The sequence below is a fragment of the Carassius auratus genome, chromosome 48 (assembly GCF_003368295.1).
Source record: "Carassius auratus strain Wakin chromosome 48, ASM336829v1, whole genome shotgun sequence".
Lineage (NCBI taxonomy): Eukaryota > Metazoa > Chordata > Actinopteri > Cypriniformes > Cyprinidae > Carassius > Carassius auratus.
Window position 1 is genome coordinate 4,869,880 of NC_039290.1, and position 18,747 is coordinate 4,888,626.

At 37.7% G+C, this 18,747-nt stretch overlaps 1 protein-coding gene across 2 annotated transcripts in view; it reads left to right on the forward strand.

The window, feature by feature from the left end:
- Positions 1-18,747, forward strand: part of plxna2 (plexin A2) — a 167,869-nt gene that overhangs the window by 86,670 nt on the left and 62,452 nt on the right. For both annotated transcript variants that reach the window (XM_026236931.1, XM_026236932.1), the window contains exons 5-6: positions 10,640-10,740; positions 16,899-17,022. In XM_026236931.1, the coding sequence (XP_026092716.1) occupies positions 10,640-10,740; positions 16,899-17,022 (225 nt within the window). The remainder of the gene's footprint in view (positions 1-10,639; positions 10,741-16,898; positions 17,023-18,747) is intronic.

The window sequence follows — 18,747 nt, forward strand, 5'->3', positions numbered from 1 at the left end:
GTTGTTTTGGACCCCATTGACTTTCATTGCATGGACAAAATCTGTTCATATTTCAGTGAACCATCCCTTTAATAAAGCTGTTTTTGTCTCTATAAATTGTGTGTAATTTGTAAACAGTGCCAAATGTTAGCCAGCTAAAGTATTTTACGCACAGTTATTCAGTTAAAACAATTGTTACCTGAGATGGAAACCTGTCTGAAAATTCTTTTTGAGGTAGCACTACTTTTCTAGGTGTATATACTATACGTTGCCAACTGAGCGTGCGCTCTGAGATCCACTGTGTGTCGGCTTTTCGATGTGTGATTAAAAACATGGTCCTATAGAGTCCTATGAGCCTAACCCTAGGGTTGTGGGTTTGAATCTTGGGCTGGCAATACCACGACTTAGGTGCCCTTGAGCAAGGCATTGAACTCCCAACTGCTCTCCGTGTGTGTGTGTGTGTGTGTGTGTACATAAATACTTTGGATGGGTTAAATGCAGAGCACAAATTCTGAATATGGGTCACCATACTTGGCTGAAAGTCACGTCACTTGACTGAGGTTTACTATGGTTGATGCTTCAGTCGAACTAAATCTACACGTTCAGGCCAAATCCATTACACAAATATCTCTGATGGGAAAGAAACAGTTCACTGAGGAGGCTCAGAGCTCTGTTCAAACACGAAGGTTAAGAGCCCTCACATTTAATCTAAAACACAATCAGACAGGATGCCTCACTCAGAAAACTATCTAATGATTTTTGAAATTTGTTGTACTCTGGAAATGGTCTAAGGCTAAGCAAATGTTTCCTTTGATCAGGTGGTTAGTTTGCTGTTTTATTGCTTCGATGATTGCAGTGTTTTTGAAGCTGCTGTCACTGATCTGGATGAGCCCACTGACACTGTGACATCCTACATCAGTTTCTGTGAGGGCATGTGTGTTCCCACCAGGACTTATTTAACATTTAACAACAACAAACCTTGGTTCAGTTCATAACCCAAACAGCTTTGCCAGGCCAAAGAAGATGCATACTGGATTTGGGACAAAGCCTTATACAAACAGGCCAAATACACACTGAATAGAGAGATGTGGTTAAGAGTGGTTAAGAGAAGTTACTCTGTAAAGCTGAAAAACCATTACAGTATGTATGCTAAAAAGTGCTAAAAACAACATTAGTGTGGAAGGGCCTGAAAGCCATCACCAGCTACAAGACCCCATTCTCTGTGGAGAATCTACTTTTAGCCGACGGTTTGAATGAGTTGTACTGCCTGTTTGAAAAGCCTGGTCTCACACCCCACACCAACTCTTACAATGTCACAACACAACCATCAACACCCTCCCCTCCCTCCCCACTACTGCTTCTCAGCCTGCACTTAAGATATGTGAAGATGATGTAGACGAAGCCTTCAGAAACTGAAGATAAAGAAAGGAAAAGGCCCACAAGGTGTCTCTCCAGCTTGCCTGTGCTGTCCAGCTGTCATCCATCTTCACACTGATCTTCAACAGATCAAAAGCTCCACCATCATCCCTGTACCCAAGAAACCAAACATCGCAGTTCTAAATGACTACAGACCTGTTGCTTTAAGGTCTGTGGTCATGAAGTCATTTGAGAGACTGGTGTTGGCCTGTTAGAAGGACATTATTGGACCCTTTCTGAAACCCCTGCAGTTTGCTTACCAAGCGAACAGGTCTGTGGATGACACAGTCAGCAGTCCTCCAACATCTGGACAACCCAGGGACTTATGAAAGGATCCTGTTTGTGGACCTCAGCTCCACTTTCAACACCATCACAAATACCCTCCAGTATAAACTGAGGCTGGGAAAACTCCAATACCAACACCATCAGCAGTGGAGCTCCTCAGGGGTGTGTGCTGTCTCCGCTGCTCTTCCCCCAAATGACTGCACCTCTAAAGATCCCTCTGTCAAACTCCTGAAGTTTGCAGATGACACCAGTCTCATCCAAAAATGACTACTCGTTTTCTGTAATTAATTTCTTAATTATTAACTATTGCTACTCTCACAAGTATTATGTTTATATTTTTATTTAAACAGCTGTATATACGTATACAGAAAAATGTAAAAATGTACATAAATTTTCTGTTCGATGTATACCACATTATTATTATTATTTATATTTAGTTTTTTCTTTAGTCTTACCTATTTAAATGTTCTTTCTGTTTTCATGTCATATATGTATTTATACATGTACCAAGCATATGTGTTTGCACACACTTGACGAATAAAGCTCCCTCTGATTATTGCAATGTAATATTGTTAGCTAGATAGCTAGCCAGGAGGTTGTCTCATTTTGATTTATTTATGTGTATTATTCTGTCAGACAGTAAAAACTCCATATGACATTTAAGTTCGGAGTGGAGGGGAATTTCAAAGGTCACCTCATGAGCACACATGCTGTGTTTTTGACTTTAATATAGTTCCTTATCTGTTGTACTATCCTGCTGTGTCTCAATTTTATTGGTAAGACATGAGCCTCTCTGCGCAGATCTCCACTATGATGGTATACTGTGTATTTTTATTTTTTTTATTTTTTTTTGGTTGGTGGTAGAGTGCAACACTTGGGTTCCAGAAGTAAAAATCCAATTTATTTTATTCATTTTGGGGAGCTGATTCTGAAAAATTGCTTATAAACCTTTAAAGACAGACTGTGAGCTGCTAGATTGTTAATTGATGTTCTTTCTTCGACCTTTTGTCTTTTTATCTGATTTAGAAATAAGATTTGATTTTTTTTTTTTTTTTTTTTTTTTAATTTATCAAGTTTTCAATGAATAATAACTCTTATTCAAAGACAACTTTTAAATCCCTATGCTGAAAATACTGGGGGGGGGGGGTGCATAACTATACTGTTAGCTAAGTATGGCTTAAATCCCTCTGTTAATGTAATTTACCTGATAGCTCAGTTGGTAGAGGATGTCAAAATTGTGTTAGATTCTCAAGTCTTCTCAAGTAATTCAATTCTCTAAGGAAAGTAATAGCATGTTTCTTTAATAAACCATACATTTTAAATTACAGTATCATGTTTGTAGCATTGTACAGGACAAGATATACACTGAAGTTTAAGTTTTTAGTATAAGGGGTTGTTCAAAACACTAACTAAACAGTGATAGTGATGTTGATAGCTGTTGTCTTCAAGTACTTTGAGAAGCGCATCAGCTCTCTCGCTGACTCTATCAGGCCATCGTTCTCCTACAGTATGTTGGAGTCTTGCTGAGAGGCCTCCTCACGCAATCAAGAAGGCTTTGATTGAGTTTTCAACCCACACACATACTCATGCATTCATGAGCGTTGGTGAGATGCGAGTGAAGAGGGCTGTGAGAGAGTTGTGCAAGCAGAGCGATTCTGTATGCGTGTGTGGTAACGTAGACTTCACATGTGTGAATGTTTTATTTTCCTCAACAGTTTGAGTTGGTTTTGCTGAATATGTAATGTGGCTTTCTGAGAGCGACCACCATAGAGGCAGTCTGTGTGTCACAATCAAGTGGTAAAGGTTTGGCTGTTTAGCGTGACCTTGTTAGCCTCCATATGCACAATTTGGCTGCAAGAAGCCTTTTTGTTTGTGTGTTTATCTGTGCATATTTGTGTGTGAGAGTGTGTGTGTGTGTGTAAATGACTGTGTTGTTCTGTATCTCTGCTGGGATTTTAGGGGTCAGTTTAGCCTCCTGTCTGAGAGTTTGTGGGCCGCTTGACTCCACAGAGACACTACACTTAGCGGATGAGAGTCAGTCAGTTTTTACTCTCAGCTCAGCCAAGCATGAACTTATCACCAGAGAATTTGTCCTTAGGACTGAGGTGTGTGTGCGTGACTCAGTGTTAGCTTTAAAACTATTATATGCCACTGTACTCCTAAACATTCATCAAATTAATACAATTTCAATTTTAGCATATAGTGTATTAGTTGGCCATTTCTTATGTTCAAAAAGGCTATTTGGTTAAAAAATACTGTAAAAACAGTAATATTGTGAAATATTATTCAAGTTTGAATTAACTTTCTTCCATTTTAGTATATTTTAAAATGTAATTTATTCCTGCGATGGCCAAACTGAATTTCCAGTAATATTACTCCAGTTTTCAGAGTCACATGATCATTCAGAAATCCTTCAGATGTGATCTGATCTGTCCCGACCAAAGTTGTTGTTTCAAAAGGAAATGTACTGTATATATGTATATAAACTCATTGAGCCGATTCATTGTCTTTAGATAATTATAAGTCTTTTTTCTTGATTTCCTGTACGTGTTTAATAGATGTGTATAATTCATAAGTGTAGGTGGGTTATGAATCGCACAAATGCACGTACTGTACATACACAAACAAACGTGTTTTTTTCTCTGTATTTCGACGAGCACTGATGTGTGTCTGTGAGGGGACGTGATCGATGGCTCTCATTGCTGTGGGTGCAGCGCTCACTATCTCACATTAAAAATGAATGTGTGAGAGCATGTGTATATGTGTGTAGGTGGCAGTCTGTCCCAGAGGTACCAGCTGTTTACGGCTCACTCCAGGAGAGCGGTAGGGGGGTCAATGCCAGGGCTGGTCGCTATGGCAACCACAATGTGGATTTCATTAATGTTTCGAGTCTGCGTGTGTTGTGCGTCAACATCTGGATAAAGTATTTGTACACGAGAGGCTTCTGGATTTCTTTCCTGGCAGCTCAGAAGATAATGGACTGTATGTTACTGCACACAAAACATGTTTTATATGTTAAAATGTATTTCTGTTTTAGTAAATGAATAAGATACCCTAGATATATCCATTATATTTCCAGATGTTCCCTAACAACAATAAACACTCTCTCTTTTATATTAGTCTTGAGTTGCAATACATTTTTCGTGTACTAACTCCTGTTTTTTTTATCTAATATCCATCATGTGTGACATCGTGCCAAAACACTGGTCAATTTGCATATTGTTCAGACAGTTTTTTTTCCTGTCGAAGTCAGACGTTCTTGGCCAGAACAAACTGTGATGTTGATCAGACTGTATGCTGATAGTCAAGTCTGGCTACACAAGAACAGGATTTCCCTTACCCTCGGTTTATACACCTTGGATATATCACTCTACATCCTTCTCTCCATGTTTCTGCTCTTAATCTTTTACCTCAGACCTTCAGCTCCCTTTCGTTCTGTATGACTCTTTCTCTTGTTTTCTCTCTAATGGTTCTCCATTCATCGGACAGGTGCCTGTGACAGTGAGGGTGTTTTGAGGAATATGGAAAAGAGATCTAATGTACGTTTTTATTCTCTGCATCCAGCTCCCCTAGCACACTGCAGTCTCCATGTGGATCTCAAGCACAGGTCTCAGATCAGCCCGTTCAGTTGTAATTATAATGTCCTGGGTCTGGATTACAGCAGCAGAGGTTCTTTGGAGGTTACAAGCTTGACTTGAGGAGCGCTGTTTGTGAATAATACAAGAATTCGGTGCCAACTCCGTCTTCTTTTCTTCTTAATGTCCTGTCTCCAGGCGATTCTTGGAGGGAAAAATATCGAATTCAAGCCAAATAGAGATTAGCAGATAGCATCCTGGAAGCATTTTAAGCTGTGGAAGAATTACAGAGCTCGAGAGGAAATTAGGAGTTGGCGAGCACCCTGTCCTACCATGAGTTTGGGCTGAACCCAGAATTCCTCACTAATCTAACTACAGTTTTATTTTAAGCCAATTGGCTGTTATTAATACTTAAAGTTCACAAGTGCAAGTGGAGATGAATGTGACCACTTAAAGTAAAAATACTTTTTTATACATATATCACTGCTGTCAAAATGAACGTATTAACGCATTAAAAAAATAAAATAAAATAAATAATAAAAAAAAAATATATATATATATATATATATATATATATATACACACACACACACACACACACACAAATATTTAATGCAATTAATGCAGGGGTGGTGCTAGAGTTGGCCACCCCACTCCACTCATGACTCCTGCTTCTGTCTCTTTTTTTCTTGACAAGAATTGCATTTATTTAGAAAAAATAAAGGATATCTTTATGACCACATCAAATGGGAATTTTTTCAGATGCACGCTCCAACTCCACCTCAGTGACAGGCGCTAGTCAAACATGCACTGAAAAGATACAGGTGACGAAGAGCTTCAGTAAAACAACAGTGAACTGCGGTCAGATGAAATGTTGTCTGGCCATATTTCAGTGAAAACCCATTTTCCTGTCCTGTCAGCCGTTATACTGTGCTCGTAGTGTGTGCTCTTCAATTGCATGCACAAATGTGGTGACGGGTGCTTTAGCCTGTATCATTTCATGTTAAAGCACAAATGAAAGTACAAGCATGCAATGTTGTAGTTATGTCATCAGTTAAGTCATGAAATTAACAAATAATTCATGCTGTCTTAAAATTATGCATGTAAGTATTTGTTATGAGTCAGTGCCAATGCAGTGGTTTTCAAAACTGTCCTAGAGCTGCTCAGCACTGTGTCCCTAACACACCCGATTAAACTCGTCGGCTCATTAGCAGAGACTTTAAGACCTGAAGTGAGTCAGAAAAAGGTAAAGAGTTGTGAGAAAATGGGATGCGAGTCAGATCCGTGTCATGTTCTACAGCGGCAGCTCTTAAAGCAGCCAAACAACCTAATAACCCAACTGCTGTGGTGTCTGTAAATCAAAGAACACACAAGCTTTAAGGATTCATCTATATTTAATTTAGATATTTATTCACTAGAAATTGTTATTTTTTTAAAAGTCTTAATAAATATTTAAATTGATAGCTCTCAGTTATAGCTAATGTAATGTTGAATGGCTAGTCAATGGTCAAATGGTTTCCTAGAGACCTCAGGAGAATTGGTATCAGTTATACTCGCCTTTAAAACATTTAAAAATATATAGGTGTCTTTATGTTGTTTTTACATTAATTTGAAGATTGAATGTGAAATTATTGCAATATGAAAGTATTAAAAAACTTTAATGTTAGGTGGGATTAATCGCTATTAGTTTTAGAAAAAATTCCCAACCCCCCAAATAAGATAATATATGGCAACATTATTAACCAATGGGCATTAATTTCTACTGTATGAATAATCCTATGCAACGATTTACATTGAGGCAGTTCTGAGTAAACACCCAAAAACTGCAGCATAAATTGAACACCACCACATGTTAGTTGTCAACTTGTTGTCAAACTGTTGTTTTTAGTTTTCCAAAAAAAAAAAGATAATTATGGAAAGGCTACATAGTTACTGTTGATAAGTACCTTTAATGGAATTACAAACAGCTTACATGACAGAAAAATAGTTTGTGATTATTAATATTAATAAATGTCATCATTTATTGAACATTGCTGCCTTTCATCATATCGCATCATATCATCAGTTTGCATCATGCCTAACTACTGTGATCAAATCTGCAACTTTTGATCTAGCTTATTGCTTTGTATTTGTTTCTATTGTAAACTAATCAAAAAAAATAGGTTCAAGTGAAAACCGAGTTTCTCTGTTCTGTGGTTAAACTCAAGTTTTAATGAGAAAAAGTTCAAACGCACACACACACACACACACACACACAATCACAGACTTCTCTCAGTGGGAGAACAGGCCTTATTGTGCTTCCCACTGTGTTGACTGACTAAAGCATGTGCTGGTCAACAGCTGCTCCAGTTGCCTGCCCGCAACCCCCATAACACCTTTATCCAGCTCACTTCTTCTGTCTGTAAGTCTCTCTATCAAACTCAGTGTCTCTGTCTTCTCCTTTGACATCTTCCTGCCAAGTGTGCAGACGTGGACGTGCACCTGTGGCAGCTGTGTCCCCTCTCTGATCTGCAGTTTGATACTGGTGCAGATCTTCATAATGTAGCTAGTATCAATAGTACTTTTTGATCAAACTAGGGTTAAAGGGATAGCTCACTCAAAAATGAAAATCCTGTCATTTACTCATGCTGTTCCAAACCAGTATGACTTAATTTATTTTGTGACGCACAAAAAACATTTTATTATTTTATTTTTATGTCTATGCAATCAAATGAAATGGATCCAAAGTGTTTCGATGGGAATTTTTGTTGTATTTATTTTAGCTAGGTTTGTCATTTCTTGGGTTTAGGTTCAAAAAGTGGACAAAGTTAAAAGGTAAAATTGGTCAAAGTTAACAGGTTTATTTTCAGTGTGTGAAAATCTGATGAAAAAAAAAAAAGAATTTAAAGAGAAACCTGAGCCATATCTAGGGGACAGAATATCAAAGAGACTTGGCAGCAGGCTCTTTTAAATACTTAAAAATACCCAAAATTCTCCAGCAACAACTCAAAACACCTTAGTAACTGCATAGTAATGCCCTGGTAACTATCAAAACAACCTTGCATTTTGTACAAGCTTATTTTTCTTCATAAAATAAACAAACAAATCTAGTTAGCTTCACTCCAGAACAGGCTGATGACTGTTGGCGTCAAGATGGCATCATCTGTTATCTGTAAATCTAATGTTGTTGAATTGTTAGTCTGGCTCTAAGTCGGTGTTGTGTAACATTGAGACTTATTGCCATGTTGAACCAGCATTGTATGGTCGGTGTTGCTTTGTGAGTGAAGCCCCTGGTGGGCTTGTTTGTCATCAGGCTGGGCGGCAACGCTGATGTGCTGGACTCATTACTTTTGACCACCTGTTTGTCCTGGGGCAACGAGTGAGCGAAAAATAAAGAGAAACGAGGGAGGGGGAGCTGGGTGAAAATGAAAAAGGGAACAGGATGGCTCCTTGTGGGACACCTCTCGGTTTTTGCCATGAAGTCACACCATATGTACAAACACAACTGTGTGTGCGTGTACAATCACAGCCATGTGTTGGTGGAAACTACGCTGGTAGCAGGAGGTTGAATGCACATCTTTGTTCTTGAGCCGCTGCGGCTGTGTGTCGCAGGGACAGGTGGATGGCTACCCCTATCAGACCCCGCCGCTCACAAACTAATGACATTTAACACGGCTATACAGCGCGCACACACACACGCAGCGGGAACCCTGCATGTTTCTCCACCCCTCTCACTAAACGCACACTGTGTGCCCATTCATCCATCTTAAAACTGTCTCTCACTTCATCCGACTCTTTGACCCAATCACGAATGTCAAAATAAAGAAAACAAGCATCAAAAAGTTTGATGCTATGACTAAATTCTGAATAACTGGCACACTGGTCTTAACTGAACAAACATTGTTAAAGTTTTTTACTTTTATTTGTGTCTTATATGACCATTTAACTATAAATAAGACATCTTTCGTAATTCATTTTAATGACAAGCTTTTTAGCTCTAACCTTTTGAGATGCTCTGTAATGAGTCCAACTATGTATTTTTAAATGAATTTACTCACATGACGAGGCAAAGTAACATACTTATTATTATAATTTTGCATCTGATTGATGTGCTTTGTACTTTGGAATGGCAATAATAATAAATTCTAAATAAATTATATTATATATAATAACTTATTATTATTGATTATTTAAAAATACATTTAATATTTGTTTTGTGTATATAGATGGATAGATAGATAGATAGATAGATAGATAGATAGATAGATAGATAGATAGATAGATAGATAGATAGATAGATAGATAGATAGATAGATAGATAGATTCATTCACACTATCCTGTTCTGCTTGTGTGTGTTAATAGGATGCAGGTGCACCCAAAAAAATCCCCTCAGCGACAAGGGAGGACATCACAGACTTCAGCGTTGGCAATGAAAGCAAACCCCTGAAAATACATGAATAGATAAAAGAGATATTACAAGTGCAGGCACAAATCACAGAGCTGTGGCCCGGTCATCACAGTGACGCTATCCCAGCATGCCAAGTGGGCAGCAGAAGGCTGTGTGAGTGGAGAGGGGCTTTGTGGGTCAGCGGGCAAAGAAAGGCTCTAGTCTGTTGTAGTGGGCATTTGTGAGTGTGTGTCTGATTAGCCCTCATCTCTGAGGTATTACAGGAGTGTTTGATTGTCTAGGTGTGTGTATATGTGTGTGTGTAAGAGAGAGAGAACATATGTTCAGACTTTTTGCCAGATACACGCTTATTGTTGAGTTTTGAGGAGTGACAAGTTTGCTTTTTATAATCGTCACTGAATTGAGTCTCACTCTGGAGACGAACTTGACACAATCATCATAATTTAATAATGCATTTATTGCTTTCGGGGGTGGATGCTACTATTTGGGAACACAGTCGTTCAACGATTCTGGAAGGCAATTATACAGTAATACTTTGATGACAAACTTTGCTCAGCCGTTTCCAAATGACCATATAACAACATTTCAGATGCTGTGGAGCAAGATCGCTCCGCTGGTTAATTAGGATTTACCGTACAATAGCACGAAGTGATTACTTTTTTGATGTACTTGGAGGAATTTATTTGCAAAATGCATTTTCATCTCCCATTATTCACATTAACACCAAAAACCAAATCCACCTCAAGCGAGCGTAAACATTTTTTAGCGAATTAAGGCATTTTCTGTTCAAAGTTCAGCATTTCCATCGCTCGATTCTGATAAAAGCAGGGTGATGGAAATCCAGCTATTGTCTCAAAATGAAATGGCTTGGGAATCTTTGACTTTCAAATGTTACTCCAGTATCATATATCCATTGAATGGATTAATATAGCTTCTCTTGGTTGAATAGGCTCAGTTTTTTTTTTTTTTTTTTTTACTTCTTTCTTTGTTCTGCAGGTCACACGAGTGCCGATCGAGTCCTGTGAACAGTATGGCACGTGTGGAGAGTGTCTGAGCTCAGGAGATCCACACTGTGGCTGGTGTGTGCTGCATAACATGTAAGTTCCTTCTTTATATTGACACGCACAGTTAATACTTAATAACAAATGATTCTTATGTATTTGAAGACCACATTCTCCAAAACTGAAATCATGTGGTGAAAAGTCTAGGCATGATCATAGGGACATGCCCAGTGGTGCTTAGATGGCACAGAGGTTGTTTGCCCTCTGGTGGTGGACTGTTGCAGCTGCATCCAGATGTTTATATCTCACTGAACGCTGAATCCTCAGATGTTTGTATTCTTTTAAATATTGAATTCAGTGTTTCCAGACCAACAGGCAACCAACATTACTATGTTCATCATCTTTTAGTGGTTTTGTGCCAATGTCTTCTCTCTTGTGTCCTGACTCAGTAGGGGAGTGCGTGTAAACCCTTCACTGCCATCATTACAGTAATGGCAGGCGTACTTCCCTTTGAAAAGTGCATTTAAAGTAATTTACATGACCCCCAACAGGACAGGGATAAATAATTTGCAAAGCGAGCGATATCTGTGCATCTATGTTCAGAATGGGGCTGTTTTTTTTTTCTCGTCAGCCTGCCGTTGGAGCAGCAGGATTACATTACTCCATCAGTCCTCTGGGGATTTCTGCTGTATTAAAGCTCATGTAATACAGACGCCATTCAAATTTCAGACTTCCCATACTTTGTTGTGCAGACAAGCTTATGTATTTATTAATTCACTAGCAAAAGAACTGAAAGTACCATACCTTTTTTAACATGTGGCAAGGCATTTCTTTTATAATTTACATATATATGCTATAGTTGTTTTTAGTTGCGTTTTATATGGTTAATATGGTACATGGTATATCAATATGGTAATCATTCAATACCATGCTATACATCAGATTCGATCATTTTCTCTTTCCCTCCATGTTAGCCTGAATTCCTCCCTCCACATGGCGAGTGCTTTTTCACAGTCAGTGTTCTCTTAATGAAATTAAAATCTCTCGCTGGCTCTAATTCCAGCTCCACACTCATATTTGCTCATTTCTCACTCCTCACGGCCCCTATGGAGTCCATCCTTCCTCATCTGATAGAGCGAAAGACAGTGAGAGAGAGAGAGAGAGAGAGAGAGAGAGATTGCTGACAAGTACTACAATGGTTCCATTCGTCTTTTAACTTCTTCCCGGCACTGTTTTTCTCCTCTTTTGCATATACTTTATAATAAAGTTTTTTAAATGTTTCTTTGCAGCAAAAGTTCATCATAGGACACCTTTTAAATCAATAAGTTTTTTGTTTTTTTTATTCTTGATGTATTATATGAGATTAGAAAGGATTCTTCAGATCAACACAGGGTTTTTCTGTGATAATTAAAGCACAAAAACAAGTGGTTTAAGGAAAAAATGAATCCTAAAAACGTCTTTAAAACAACATAAATTATACACCAGGCAAATATCACAGACTTTTGTTAATAATTCACAATCTTTAATAAGTCATATTTTGAAAGAAGCACTGCATTTATTTGATTTGATGAAGTTATATATAAGTTCCAAATTTGTAAGAAAAAATTCTTGCTGTTTGTTGAAATTTCCGGTCCTGAAAGACGGTCCAGTTTTATTTGAATCATTAGATGTTTACAAAAACGTTCAAAACTTTTTCTCTTATGCTCACCAAAGCTGCCATTTATTTGAGTAAAAACTGTAATAGTGTGAAATATATATATATTTTTTTTAAATAATTGCATTCTGGTTTAATGTATTTTAAAATGTCATTTATCCCTGAGGTGGCAAAGCTGAATTTCCAGCAGCCATTACTCCAGTCTCAGTCATTTTTTTTAGGAATCTTTGATTAAAAGTTCAAAAGAACAGCAATTAATTGATCTAGTGTGGCCTTGCTGAATAAATATGTTAATTTCTTTTTTTTAAATACCCCAAACTTTTGAACGCAAGTGTATTTATTTATTGTACTTGCCTTGTTGTTATGAATTTTTATTTATTTATTTCTTTTTTTTTATGCTTTTTTGTAGATCAACATAATTCTGCTCTTAGTGTGCGAAACATCTCTCTCTTTATTCTTACCTTAGTTCAGAATAGTGTGATTTGCCGATATTCCTATAATTACCAACAGCTGCTGCACACCATGTGATTGAAAGGAGAAAAAAATGAGTGAGAAGAGGTATGTAATTCGTTAATGGTGTATGAGTATATGAGGCATCACTAAATCTACCAGTGTTTAGACTATGAAGGCAAACAGCATCTGTCTGATATCTGTCTCTCTGGCATAAGAACCAGATACATCTCTCATTGGCTAGTTAGACGGGACGCTGAAACTGGGAAGAGACAGAAAAAGGAGGACTAAGGAGAGAGAATTAGAGAGATGAGGACTAATCTCCTCGGCCCGTGGAGAACACTAATCCTGGAGATGATCTGATTGGCTGAACTCCTTTGAGGTCACAGGCTGTTTTAATATCAGTGATCCCGCAATTGCTCAGCAGGGATCATTCCAACAGATCCTAATCGCTTTTAGGATTTAGCTCATTAAAGAGAGAAGGAGGGAGGTGGGGAATCTCAGCCCTGATCAGTTTAACCCTCTGGAGTCTAAGGGTATTTTTCCCTCATGGACAGTATGAGAGTGTATTTAACATTATGGAATACATAAGTGTTTGGAAAGTGAATACATAAGTGTTTGGAAAGTGTGTGTGTGTGTGTGTGTATGTGTGTGTGTGTGTGTGTGTGTGTGTGTGTGTTGTGTGTGTGTTGTGTGTGTGTGAGTGAGACTAGCATTGAATGCCCAGAGTACAATATGTGAGATGTTGTGTCCCATAATGCAGTGCACAAGACTTGACCTTCCATGTGAAAAATAAACCTGAAAAAAAGGTTTATTGGGAATTATAATATTTTTATTTTCAGGCCTGGTTTTAATACAGTATTTAATTGGATGGAAATTCACCTTGTATAACTCTAAAAATAATTATATTAATCAAAAATTATTTATTAAATAATTTATAATTAATTTATGCATTCATGTTTTATAATTTCCGAGTTTGTTTAATTTTATTTATAATGTATCAGTACATTTTCTTTTCTTTTAATTGTTATTAATTTGAATAATAAACAATGTATACGTAAGTTTATTAAATAATGTGTTAATTAGACTTGCTTAATTTAATAAATAGTATTTTTATGTATTGTGTAATATTGTTTTTGTTTTATTATTTATTAAACGGGTTGATTTCATGTGATAACAATGTAGCTACTAATATATGTTTATCATGCATCATTTATCATTGCTTTTTGAGTATTTTTTTTTTCCACATACTTAATATTGTAGTATGCAGTATGCAGTACTTGTAGACCATTTCAAATCTATAGCCATAGATTTTGCACAAGATAGGTGGCAACAACCTCAGGTGTAACTGAACATCATGGCTTTTGTTATCTTCAGTTACCTTTCTTACCATCACCAGAACTGTATAAAGTAGCATGCTGAATGATCTTGATCCCGTTTCCTGCTTCAACCTTACGTGTCCCACATTTAGAATGATATAGAGAAGTATAGTCATAAGACATGAAATAAATTATTTGGCAATCAGCAATAACACAGCTCATCACACTACAACAACCACAGATCAGTTAAATGTCATTGATATCTGCACACATTCATTTAAGCAGCATCATTATGGTTATAACAATAATACGCTGCTCATTACATGGCTACACGTTTACTCCTTGGTCTCCTTATTGAACTTAAATGGTGCTGGTCTGTGTTCAGGTCATATGGGATGGTGCTCGGCTAAATTCCTAATTACATATTGATCTCTTCTTTTTGCCTTGTCTGTATAGTGTCTCATCTGGTCTCCTTCTTTACTTCTTGTCTCCACTTCTCATCTCCTCTCTTTTTGTCCCTTATCTCCCATCCTCTCCTCTTGTCCCATCTTTACTCATCTCATCGTGGCTCTTCTGTTCTCTACTCCATCTCATCTGATCCTCCCAGGAAGGAGTTCACAACTCCTACTTCTATTCCTGTCATCCGTCTCTTCTCGTCAGTGTTGAGTGTGTATGTTGAGTGTGTTAGAAGGAGAAAAGATGCTGTAATAGCCTGGCTGTTGCGCAGGGATAAAAGCAGACAGTAGAGAAGAACCCAAAGGTTAACTCACTACTACCACTACCCTCCTCTTTCTCTCTCTCTCTCTTTCCCTCACACACACATACACACACATGCACACTGAAAACAGGTCATTCATAAATCTTAAAGCTTGTCAAACACACAACCTTTAACGTATTACTACCACATTTAGTCAATGTGTCAGTATGTCAATGCATTTAGTCAGTATGTCAATGCAAAGAGTTTAGTCAATCATAACAGAGTTCATTTGCATATTAAAGGTTGGCCTGCAGTTGCTAAAACGACCCGTTTAATTCTAAGGGCCAGAGTGGAGGCGGAAAACGGAAGAGTCCAACTAAAACACCACATTTTGGAGCAAGAAACCTTGAATTGTGCAGGAACCATACACACTTCATTTAATGAAAGAGAGAGAAGAGGTTGCCCACTAAGTACACACACTTACATGTTCACACAAATTATAATGGCTGTCTCCTGGTGCCATGGCAACGCAGCATCCTGAGTACACCCACCTCCTCCTCCAAAATCAAACCTGGTGCCTGGATTTGGTGGCTCAGAGAGATGCACACACTCGTGCAGACAAACCCACACCCACGTTTTCAGAGAGTGAAGTATGCGCAAGCCGTCCCAGACATCTGAAAGCACATTAAGTGTCACCCCCACCCAGAGCATTAGGCAGGTTAAAAAGACACGGCAAATTGCAAGCCTACATGCTCTTTGTCAAAGATAGAGGAGCAAAGAGAGAGGGAGGCTGAGTCGAAACCAAGTGACAGGCTGAATGAGTGTGGTGTGAAAAGTAAAATATAAATTCTAAATAAAAAAAAGAAGATTTTCAGAAGAACAGTGAGATTTATAACTGTAGGATGACCAGAACTATATCAACCATAGTAGCTTCTGTTAGTCTATGTGTAAATGCAAAGCATCAAAAATGGCATTTTCCTGTCTATCAATGCTTTCCTCTAAGTAAAAACACTTTGAGAGGAATAAGAGGACGTATTCTGGAATTATATACGTCTAAGGCATGAACATTGTTGGCTTGAGGCAGTAATGACAGCTTTAGTCATGTGATGTCTGATCAGCTTGTCTGGAATTAGAAGTTACAGATTGCTCTTTTTGGTAGAGTGATTGTATAAAAAAGTTCAGCACCAAGGACAGCAGCTGAAGTCGGCAGTGACGCTTATGTAGCTTGTGTGTGAATGAACCACGATTAAAAGTCAAAGAGATACTCTTTCGATCAATAAATTCTATTAAAATAGAAAACAGTTATTTTAAATTGTAAAAATATTTCACAATATTACAGTTTTTACAGATACAGAACTTTTATTCACCGTTTTGTCATTCCAAATCCATGTTTTCTCTTTTCCTCCAAGTAAAAAAGTGACATTGGAGAAGATCTTTTTTAAAATGAGGACTGATTAACTGCAAAAATATGAAATCTTACCCTCTTTTATAGTTCTAAAATCTCTTTAATGCTTATTTGTTTTGCCAGATTTAACTGGTATCAAACTTCATTAGTATGTCTTGTCATAGACATCAAATCTAGCATGACGCGTTTTAATGCAACATTCATGAACTGAATAAGATCTGAATACTCTGACAGAGATTGCTTTCAACAAATAATGATTTAAACAAAGTTTTGCTTCAGTTTTCCTTTTTTAACTTGGCTTCAGAAAGCTTGGAATTGAGTCAATTTTTGGAATTTTTGGAATTATTATCATGCTTTATATATTTTTGCGTGTATGTTATGTTATTGTACAGCACTTGTGCATCAACCCGTTGTTTTTAAAAGTGTTTTAGAAATAACCGTTATTTTTATTTGACATAAGGGTGGGTAAATGATGAAAGAATATCAAATGAATATTACACATAAATTAATTTTATTTTTGTTTATTGGTTTGTTAATCATTCATTAACTTGATATGTGCTGAGACAAGGGTTACCTTCTACTGATTCCCAGGGAACACATATACTAATAAATATATTTGCTTTGAATGGACTGTAATTTGTCAGTGTCTGCCAAATTAATAAACATCAGTCTTTGTGGTTGTCTCAATATTTTCACAACTAATTACTATGCACTCCCTCTCTCTTCTAGATGTTCTCAAAGGGATCGTTGTGAGCGGGCAAACGAGCCATACCGTTTCGCCGCCACACTGACCCAGTGTGTGAAAGCCACAGTGTACCCAGACAGCATCGCTGTGTCTGAACCCAGCGTTCCGGTGAGACACCTCGAAGACCATTTATAACCTTGACTCACAAGAACACAAACACCTTAACAACCTCGAGGTGATGTTGACTAAAATGAATTAGCATGGATTCCTTCGAGCAAGAATTACCTACCCCATCAATTAGTTTTCAGTGCGGTGTCTAGATTTTGACGGTTTTGGGTTTGGAAAGTGTGCGCTGTGTGGGAGGGCTTAAAGTGCGAGAGATCTGGAAAGAGAGGCCTTTGGGAAAGGTATTTGTGTGGGTGAGATGCCAAATAAGCGTGTGGGCCAGAGTAGGAGTTGCGTTCAAGAAGACAGAGACATCGATTAAGGGCTACGACTCGTGTTTTGGGCATTATTTTTAGCAACGCAATTTTTAACCAAGCAAAAAAGACCTCACTCTTGCATACCAGAACATATGAAGGTATTCACCTTGGTTAATGAAAAAAATTGTGATGTCCAGATAATTGATAATTGAGTCCCTGTATCACAGCTACCTGATTAAGATAATGAGGCGTCTGGCTCTAAATTAGATGTTTCTGTCATGCCGTAGCGCTCAACAACATGACAACAGGGTCACCGCTGTTCGCCGCATCGTACGATGAAGGGAAACCATTACCGTGACAACAAAACCCATCCGCATGGGTGCCGAAGGAGCATGAAAAGCAGCAAAAATCAAATTACCTTTATTAGAAATGCTAGCAACAATCAGCCCTCCATGCACATTGCAAAATAAAAAAACACGCAATGAAAGGAGCAAAGGCATGGACATCAGAAACATAGAGACACCAATCATGCCTCGTCAATGTGGTTATGGTCAGACAATTCTTTATAGACCACGCTAACCGCAAACAATGCCTTGTCTCAATGTATGAGTACAGCCTGTGTATCTACAACATAACAAGTCAGCTAATTAGCGATCCTGTAGCTGTCGCTCTCAGCGCACTATCCTGAAGAGTGCAGAAATGAACATCCTTGTGGTCTTGAAGTAATTAGATGGCATATAGAGGCTGGAAATTTCAAAAGAGAATTCAATGAGATAGGCTGAATGTACATAATCTATGAAGATCTGCATGATAGTTAGAACTTTTGAAAACGATGTTGTAAAATTAAAAAACCAGCCTAGCATTTTTAACAAATGTCACAGTAATAATTGTCCTCTTCTTCAGTGACGAGAAGACCAGCCTGCATGTGAAAAGTGTGTATTTATAGCCTGTGAGCTCCATCCTGTGTGTCACCGGTCCCCCGGAGAATGACTTTGGAAGAGCATTGGTGTGAAATGCAGGAGATGTTTTACAAAGACAGGGAAAGAACGGATGGATTTGTCAAATGCCCTCTTTGAGCAGGAGTCTTAATAAGGTTAATTTTTTAATGATGGCTGGAGTTTATGCTGTGCGAGACCATCTGCTGCATGCTGCCGAATGAACTTTGCCCATGTGAAAAGACTGAGGTTATTTGATCAGTAATAAATAGCTTCAATCTGAGCCATAGCTTGGAGAATAGCACTCATGGTTCAGACATGTCGACCGTGGTACTGATCCTACCCAATCGCTATAATTTTCTATATATAATATACATTACACATAAATGATTACAATTGTAATAATGATCATTTTATATATATATATATATATATATATATATATATATATATATATATATATATATATATATATATATATATATATAATGTATATTTCTATATCTAAGTGCATTACTTTAAACTCAATAGAATAA